At 38.4% G+C, this 9816-nt stretch overlaps 1 protein-coding gene and 1 long non-coding RNA gene across 2 annotated transcripts in view; one reads left to right on the top strand and one right to left on the bottom strand.

Annotated features, from left to right (window-relative positions):
* LOC106876564 (high affinity cAMP-specific and IBMX-insensitive 3',5'-cyclic phosphodiesterase 8B) overlaps positions 1-9816 on the top strand; it is a 288850-nt gene that overhangs the window by 257443 nt on the left and 21591 nt on the right. The window contains exons 14-15 of the mRNA XM_014925160.2: positions 2295-2493; positions 4216-4346. Coding sequence (XP_014780646.1) covers positions 2295-2493; positions 4216-4346 — 330 coding nt within the window. The remainder of the gene's footprint in view (positions 1-2294; positions 2494-4215; positions 4347-9816) is intronic.
* LOC128248937 (uncharacterized) lies at positions 3418-6239 on the bottom strand. Its single transcript, XR_008265096.1, has 2 exons — positions 6054-6239; positions 3418-4000 (listed from the first exon to the last, which is right to left on the bottom strand). It is a non-coding gene; the product is annotated as an uncharacterized LOC128248937 (long non-coding RNA).

Raw genomic sequence — 9816 nt, forward strand, 5'->3', positions numbered from 1 at the left:
TCAACACCATTTGTGTGTGTGTGTGTGTGTGTGTGAGTGGCCACCTCTGACCTCTCGAAAAGTAAAAACTGTACAAACACCAACTTAGATCCTCTCCATTATTCACGCCAGTTCTTCTTTCCACACATGTATGGACTCAGCTAATTCCTTCAAGAGCAAAGTTCAGTCAACACATGGACTCATTGCAGAATTCCAATAGTAAAAATATGCCTCTTCCCTTTTGTCACATTCCTCATCTATGGAAGGATTTGAATAGACTTTGAATGCAATATTGCCTGGTATATCTTATTGTTTACTAAGCCATGCACCCCACAACATCAAGCCGAACCAGCTTTGCTTATCTCAAGACTGAGATTCACTTCTCTCAACTTAATCTACTTAACGAACATTCTGAACTCGTTTCTTATTGCTAACACAGAACTTTCAATACACTGAAATGCCCACCTCCACCACTCACCCCCACCCTGGCTTCTCTACACCCTCCTCCTCACACCCTACCAGGGAAAACCCACATACCATCAGCATTGGTTTCCCTGCTCCTTCTTGCTTATTCTATTTAGAAAAATACCATTAGGATTACAGTTTTGATATAAGCAATTGTTTTAGCTTTGTCTTGTGTATCTCTCTCTAATATGTCATTGATGTTTGTTATTCCATTAATCTGCATGGCTCCTTAAAACTTCTTTCTGCATTTGATTGCAACTTAGTACATTTGTATCAACTGCTGCATTCCGTCAATGCACATGCAGTTGCATATCTGTATATCGATGTATGCATCTATGCGTTGTATACGCATGCATGTGTAATTTGTGTGAATGTATAACATTGTTTGCATGTGTTTACAAGCCATCATCATTGCATACATCTACACATTGCATATATGCTTGTGTATAATCACCATCATCGTCGTCGTTGTTGTCATCATCATCATCATCATCATTGCCATCGCTGTCATCATCGTCATCATTTAATGCTTCTTTTTCCATGCTTGCTTGGGCCACACAGAATTCATTGAGACAAATCTTCCCACAGCCAGATGCCCTTCCTGTTGCCAACCCTTACTTGTTTCCATGCAAGGTGATATTTCTTTGTGAATGGACGTGTTTTTCATGGATGATTGGAATTGAAGGACACTCACTTACAAATAACATGCAATGTCAACATGAAGAGGTGCATGTGCACACACACACACACAAGCACACATATTACAGGCTTCTTTTAGTTTCTATCTGCCAAACTTACTCACAATGCTTTGATGGATGATATGTCACATACAAGTGTGAGGGGAGGTGCTTAGAGATTGGGAAGAGGTGACAGTAGTAGGTGGTGGTGGGGTAGACATGTAAGGACATGGAGAGTGTGCAGATAGGCATGTGAGGGATAATGGAAGGTCCTGCAGAGAGTGGTGGTCATGAGTGGTGGGATGGTGGGGTATTGGGAATATAAATAGTGGGGACGTTTTGACAGATGGCAGATTGTGTGTGTGAGAGGCCATAAAGTAGGTGCTTGTATGTATAGTTAACCATTATTTTACATAGTTTGACGTTGTCTTCCTCCCAATCAAAGCAAATCACCAGAAGTCTTTGATTCCTTGTCTTCTCCTCTGCGAGGCCCAACATCTGAAGATCATTTCTCACCACTTTGTTCCTTATATTCCTGAGTCTACCCCTTCCACAGGTTCCCTCCCCATTTTTTCAGATCAGCACTTCTTTATGCAGCTACCCTCATCCAGACACATCACATGACCATACCAGCACAGTCTTCTTTCTGATGCCTCTTATACACAGTTTTTCTCTTAAAACATACATGCACATTGACGTTACACATTCAGCGGTGCATCATGGCGTCAGTGGATGTGCAATAAATATATTATTTAAGGCAGCAAACTGGCAGAATTGTTAGCACTCTGGGCAAAATGCTTTGTCTGCCATTACGTTCTGAGTTCAAATTCTGCCAAGGTTGACTTTGCCTTTCATCCTTTCGGAGTCAATTAAATAAGTACTAGTTACACACTGGGGTCGATGCGATTGACTTAATCCCTTTGTCTGTCCTTGTTTGTCCCCTCTATGTTTAGCCCCCTGTGGGCAATAAAGAAATAAATATATTATTTTGCTTAGAGAGGAGGGGCTTCTTCCCGTCAAACTCCTGACTTCATTTCCTACATATGTTTATGCCTTTTTTTCATTGATAATGTTTTCCTGTGTATATATATATATAAATGTAAATACTTTTCTATTTTGTTTCTAACTTCCAAATTCTATTGCTTTTTCCTTTTTTTTTTCTTCTTCTTTTAGGCCACTCGTATATTTAGGTTTAAAAATATTATTGCGATTCGGAGCCTGTGAAGTACTTAACGTCAGTGAAACGTGTCTCATGAACTGGTTACAGACAATTGAGTCGAAATATCATGCTTCCAACTATTACCATAACTCTACTCATGCTACTGATGTTCTTCATGCAGCAGCCTTCTTCTTGGAGCAACTAAAATACAAAGTAAGGCCGTCCCCTTTCCTGGACACTCTCTCTTCTGGCTGACCATTCCTTTGTCTTTCTTGTCCGTTCCTCACCACCATCGTCACCGTCGTTGTTATTGATTTAATGTCCACTGCTTCATGTTTGCATAGACTGTTCTCAGTTGGAACCTCGCCTGTTTCTGAGCAACACAATATTCTCACCTGGCCGGACATGTTTTTACGGAAGACTGGAAACGAATGACACCGCTTGCATGAAGTTGACACTCACTTACAACCTCCACACACTTGTCAAGACAAGGAGACACAAACACACACACACACACACACACACACACACACACACACGTTCATGTATGTATGTGTGTATATTATACAACAGACTTCTATCAGTTCCTGTGTACCAAATCTATTCAGAAGGCATTGGTGCACATACATACAAATATGTACATATATGTGTATGTGTGTATGTAGAGAAGATGCTTTCCCAATGAACCACACAGTGGGACTGAACCGAAAGAGCATGTGGCTGGGAAGCAAACCTCTTAGCCACACACCTGTCCAGTAAAACCAGTCATAGAACAAATACGAATACATCACAAATTAGATTATCATTTAGAGAAGGGGTTATATAATTATGTATCTTTCTGTCTTTTAGCAGAAACGTGTCATACCAAACTGATCTTACCTGTGCTGGTGCCATGTAAAAAGCACTGAGTCCACTCCGTGGAGCGGTTGATGTTAGGAAGGGCATCCAGCCATAGAACCCTGCCAAAACAGATATAATAGCCTGGGATAGTCTTTTACATGGTCGGCTCCTCTCAACCATCCTACCCATGCATGCATGGAAGACGGACGCTGAACGATGATGAGGACAACAATATTTCTTTATCTTTTAGTGTAGGGTGAATGTATTACAGAGGTAGAAAGTCATTGGAATGAAATATTTCATATTCCTGAGTAAATTTTTATTTAAATATCAATAAAGAAAACGGTTATATTTATCATATAGGCTTTGCATCCACAGAGTTTCAGGTTCGATTCCATTGCACAACCACTTGGTTAAGTATCTTCTACTTTAGCCCTGGCTGGTCACTATCTTATCAGTGAATTTGATAGGTGGAAACTGTTTCGAAGCTTGTGTTATCTATCAGTCTATCCACACACACACACACACACACATATATATACGTATGTATGTATGTATGTATGTATGTATGTATACACCCACATACGTGTGTGTATATATACACACACACATTCACACATCAGGCTTCATTCAGTTTTTGCCTACCAAATCCATTCACACAGTTTTGGTCAGCCTGAGGCTTGAACAGAAAGCACTTGCCTGAGGTGCCATGCAGTGGGACTGAACCCAGAACCATGTGGATAGGAAGTGAACTTCTAAACCACTAAACAGCCAGCCTTGTTAATATTGTTCCATTTTCCGTCAAATTGAAAGCTTCTGATCTGTGATCCCAAGCACCTCTTTGTTCTTGGACTAAATTCTAAAGAAACCATTGTTGTGTCTGAAACATAGAAGATAATAAAATGGTGCTTCCATTCAGTTTTCATGTTATAATGTCCTGAAAATATCTCAATAAATTGTTGAAACAACACAATGAAATGGTCAAAATCCTGCTTATTAGGATTTCATACTTTTATTGTTATCTAACATTTGATTAAGATGTATTAAACTGATTCTTCAGGATTTGTACAGAATTTCTTTCTTTTGTGATTCCAGGCTATCTTTGATCATATGGATGAAATCTCCTGCCTCATTTCCGCCATAATCCACGATGTTGACCATCCTGGACGAACAAATGCATTCTTGATTAATGCTCGCAATGAACTGGCATTGCTCTACAATGATTTGTAAGTCTGTGCAACCAAGCAAAAGCAATTATGTACATTTATTGTCATCATCATCACCATCATCATCATCATCATCATCATCATCATTTAATGTCCATATATTATACACATTGAAATGAGGTCAATATTTATCATTCATTGCACTAAACAGTCTTAGTTTATTTCACAAAGATTATCTGTGTTTGTTACTGACACAAACCATCACTAATTTCCTTGGACATCAGATTTTTTTACTTTCCTTTTCCTTTTCCTTTTCCTCATACATAGAAACCTAAACCACATCCTTTGACAGTCACTGATATCCATGGCAATCTGTGTCAGTTCAGGTTCTGCTGATAATGTAAATTTTCCATTCACTTACACAAACACGCATGCACGCACGCACACACACACACACACACAGAGGATCATCAACATTTAACACCCACATTCCATGCTGGCACGGGGTAGATGACTAGACTGGATCTGATGCAATGACTGTACCCGGTTTCAATACCTTCTCTGGCATGGTTTCTAGGACCAAGAACCTTTCCTAATGCTGACCACTTCACTGCATATGCTGGGTGCCTTTGTTTTGCGACCCTTATGCACATGGACACCAAGTAACTAACAAGACAGAAAACGCCCCTCCCCTCCACTGAGTGGGAGTTTAGTAGAGGGGGAGGGGGCTTTATGCTGGGAGTTGGGATTCTAAAAAAGGATAGAAGGCCAGAAACAGCTTTGTGGGGAGATAGACAGCTACCCGACATTACATAAGGGTGGGTGGGAATAGCTGGAAAGAGATAAAATGTCAGTGACAAGGTGTTAGGGTGTTGCCTCAAGATACGAGAAGGTGATAGAAAGGAGAATAGAGACGGAGTATTGGTAAGGGGTGGGAGGGTAGGTTCACAAGGGTGTGAAAGGAGCATAAAAGAGGGTTAGAGGTTGGGGCACACTCACAAGATGGACAACATTGAAAACAGCATAGACAGATGCTTGTGAATGCAAAGACCTTTCCTGGGGCAAACCATGTAATCCAGCATGGGCTAATGGTTAATAACATCAGGCTGAGACTTTGAAGAACTCAGAAACACAAACCAATCAGGAAAAGAAAGCTATGGAAGCTAAAAGATCTCCTGAACAGATTTAAACAACTGGGGCCCCTCACCCAAATTATTGTAATGCCTTTGCTCTCCTTCATTTCTCCGTCACAGATCCCTCCATCACTTGTCTAAGTAATGCAGTATTCTGCTGCTAGAATTAAATGAGAGCAGAACTACAGGACCAATGGAAGTATCAACACAACATATTCACAAATAAATGTGTTGATAGTAGTTGTAAACTATATCATTACAGACACACAAAACAGCAAAAATCAAAATATTGATCTGTCTGTTCATTCTTTTTATATTCCTCCATATGCAAACCTGAACATTGTCTTCTGCTCTTGGGTATTGAATAGACAAACAACTTCTCCTTAAAGACAATTGGGGGTAAACAGCACTCAATACCCTGCAGCAAAGAGTCACTTGCACATTCGAATGTGCAGAAATGGAGTAACAATGAATGCCCGTATCCATGTTATATATAATATGTTTATAAAAACTAAATAGCATAGATTTAGTCTTGCTATGGAAGTATAATTCATGGATAAACAGCAGAAGTTACAGGAAAGACTGAATCTAATTATTTTAATCTCACATTAAAGATTCATTAGGGACCACTTACCTGGTCGTCTAACTGTTGAATATTAAGAAGCATAGATCTGTTCATGAATAATGTAAATAAATTATTACTGGTATAAAGATATTTGTATAATGCTGCTACCTGCTGTAGTTAAGAAACATAGATTTACTTGTGAATAATTTAAGTAATCTCTTATTGATGTGAAGATATTTACATAATGGCTCAAGGTGAAGGATGGTATTTAATAACAAACAGTATTTAATTCCTGGCTGTCAACCTTGTCAAAACTAGCCTGATTTATCATTGCTTCTTGTTACTAAAGCTCCAGTTGTTTATCCAACGCTAAATTTATGTTTGGTTAATGCATTGTATATGAGCTTTGATGATGTAATGTTCACCTGTCTGTTTCCTCCTTTGGGTCCATATACAGGGCTGCCATGGCGGTGGCAGTGGGGCGGGGGGAGCATCAAAAGGAGATTGAAGAAGAACCATAACACAAGTGGATACAGAACGAAAATTCCTTTGAAGCTGCTGCAGTTAGTTCAGTCTGTCCTGTATTGACCAAATTCAATCATCAGAAAACCTGATGTTGTCATAGACGGCCCCTTGACATGAATCTTCATTTGTGAAGCCAATGATGACTTGGTTTCCATATGCATATTATTTGTCATCATCATCATCACCACCATCACCATCATCATCATCATCATCATCATCATCATCATCACCATCATCACCATCATCATCATCACCATCATCACCATCACCATCATCACCATCATCATCATCATCATTATATTTACTTCTGCTTCATATGCTGGCATGAGTTTGATGGGTCATCACAGACTGAGTTTTTATTCAGAGTTACTTCCTCCTCAAGAGATGGTAAGACCCTGTCTCAATCACAGATTTGATTTTTTTTTGACATGGTTTCTATGGCAGTATGCCCCTCCTAATACCAGTCACATTATACAGTGTCCCGAATGCATTTTATTGTGGCACCAGCACTTGTGAGATTGTCTTGTCTTGAGTCAGACCATGGCAACTCTGTGTTATCTCCACACATTCACCAATCACATTACAAACAGTACTGGGTGCCTTTTATTATGACACCAGCATTAATTGTTCTGTGCTCTGTAATGATAAAGACTCCTCACTGCTCAATGGTATCCACCATTTCTTGAAATCAACATGAGTAAGTGAGTAAATGGAGGAGGAGGAGGCAAATCCCAGTAAGTGGGTGGTGGGACTGAAGAGGAGAGGGTAATGGAAGAAAGACAGGGATGATAGCAAGTTTGCCGGAGAGAGAAATTGAGTGAAGGACAGTAACAGAGATGAGCAATGGATGTCAATAACAATGGTCTGGGAGATTGAGAATATGAGAGAGGGACACAAAGAAAGGAGGGGGTGTATCAGGTGTGGCATCAAGATGCCTTCGTACAAAGAGAGGTAACAAGGAAGGAATGGGAGTAGGTGGGGTATTGAGAAGAAATGGGTTTAGCTCCATCCCTTGTTATATGGGCAGCATGATGCAATGAATAGAAGAGAAGGTGAGTGGAGAAAGAGGAGTGATGAGTGACAGAGAGAGAGAGAGACAGGAAGATATCAACGAGGTGTGGGGACTATAAATGGGGACCCAAATACGATATTACCCCCACACACACACACTCTCTCTCACTATCACCATCTGAACATTTGTTTCATTGTGCTTTCACGAGTGGACAAGCCTCCTTCGGCAACAGATGCCACGAGTCAGCACTGTCCTCTATCATCTGCTTCTTAAAGTTCAGCATCATGAGATGTGTCTTCATTACTTTGCTCCATGTCTTTCTAGATTTCCATCTTTCACAGGAACCAGCGACTTCAAATGCCTTCTTCTCCATTCACACACAGCTACCCCATAACAGTTTCAGGCCTTAACTCATTCCATGATCAAACATCTTCCACTCTAGTCTTACAAAGAATAAGTCTTGGGGTCGATTTGTTTGATTAAAGTTGGTGCTCCAGCATGGCCACAGTCAAATGATTGAAACAAATAAAAAAATTCATATATTAGTTTGAATGCAGACCATCTCTAGATACGTTTCCCTATGTCCTATTGTCATACTTTGTCAACCGGTTTTGAGAGAAGCAGAATTATGGCATCAGGCTCACATGTATAGCATCAGTTATGTGGCATCAACTCAAAACGAAGAGGACCAAAACAAGACAGACTTGATAGATTGTTGACATAAAATCTAGCTCTTTGAGTGAATAAGAGTCTTTGGAATTCTCATGTCAGCTAAGAATAAATTAAAGAAAATTTAAACTAATTCAAGAGTATTGAATAAATAATGAACACAAATGCACTTCTCATGATATATCTTAACTCATCTTAAAAAAGCAAAAAAAGAATAACGAGGAATCTTACATAGAAGTGCTCAATAAGAATTTCAAATCAAATTAGCTCTGACAACATTTATGTGAAAAACAAAACGGAAACTAAAGAATTTTGAATTTGCAATACAAACTCTATAGACATGCAGTAAATGTAAAACTCCGCTCCTCTCCATCTCTCACCCTCTTCTTCAACCTATCACTCACCATAGCTATGTTTCACCTTTATCTTTTATTTTTTAATTTTTATAATAATGGTTTTTCATTACATTATTTATTTTTTATTGCTATTTGCACGTTATTTTTATCCTCACAATTCTTCTTGTCTCTCTCCATATATTACATGACCTTTTAATTTTTGTCATCATATTTTTTTCCAGAAAGCCACTCATATTTTTTATATAATTTTTCATGTGTATGTGTGCATGTGTGTGTGTGTGGAGAAAGAGGGAGACATATACACACACACTCACAAAAGAATGAAGAATCACACATCATTTAATCAGCTTATGCATGTTTCTGATAGAGTGGGAAATACCAAAATTTTGTGATGCCATAATCATACATACTGACAGATCCCAAATTTGACTGACTAAGATTCTTCAGAAACAGGAACATTTAATATCATCCTGTCCTTATGAAAGCTATTCCACACTGCTTGGAATAGAGACCATTTTAAGGGAGACAGATAGTAGTAAATCTAACAATATTTGACCAGTATAAGGGGTAGGGAAGTTTTTCAGCAGACAAACTTAGGAATTGTGTTTACCAGATCATGATAGAAATATAATATGGTAGTTTCTTCAATCCTATCCATCAACTTGAAGAATATTTATGGTAAAATTCCTACCCATTTAAATTTTTATTGACCAATTCAAATACGCATAGGAGTTACGTAAACTCCAAGCTGTTCAGAAGATCGTTATTTAGGTCACAATGGAAATGTCATTTGATCAGTATTCTAAATACAAGTAAAGAGGTATGCCTGCTGAGTTAATGAGAATTCTACAGGAAAATAACCAGTATATTATTCGCTTAGAAAGATATTCTATTTCAAGAAAATTATTTTCCTTAAAGGAATAGATATTTAAAACTTAAATTTATCAATTTATCTGAAATATGTATGATCTGATTAAAGAATGTATAATTCTCCATTCTTTTGTGATTTTCTACTACACTCTGTGACCTTAGACTGAATTTATTTGGTGTTTGAACTTCAGATTTACAAATTGGAAATTGGACAGGCAGCAGAAAGTAATTTTTTTGGCTTCAGAGGATTCCTATGGTTTTCACTGGACTATTTAGTTTGCCAAATTTGATGATCCATTCTTATAAAGTATCTGCCTGGATTTTTAATTCCTCTTTTCCTTTTTGTGTGTGTATGTATGTATATATATATATATATATATATATATATATATATATATAT

This window comes from Octopus bimaculoides, chromosome 10, assembly GCF_001194135.2.
Source record: "Octopus bimaculoides isolate UCB-OBI-ISO-001 chromosome 10, ASM119413v2, whole genome shotgun sequence".
Taxonomy (NCBI): Eukaryota; Metazoa; Mollusca; class Cephalopoda; order Octopoda; family Octopodidae; genus Octopus; species Octopus bimaculoides.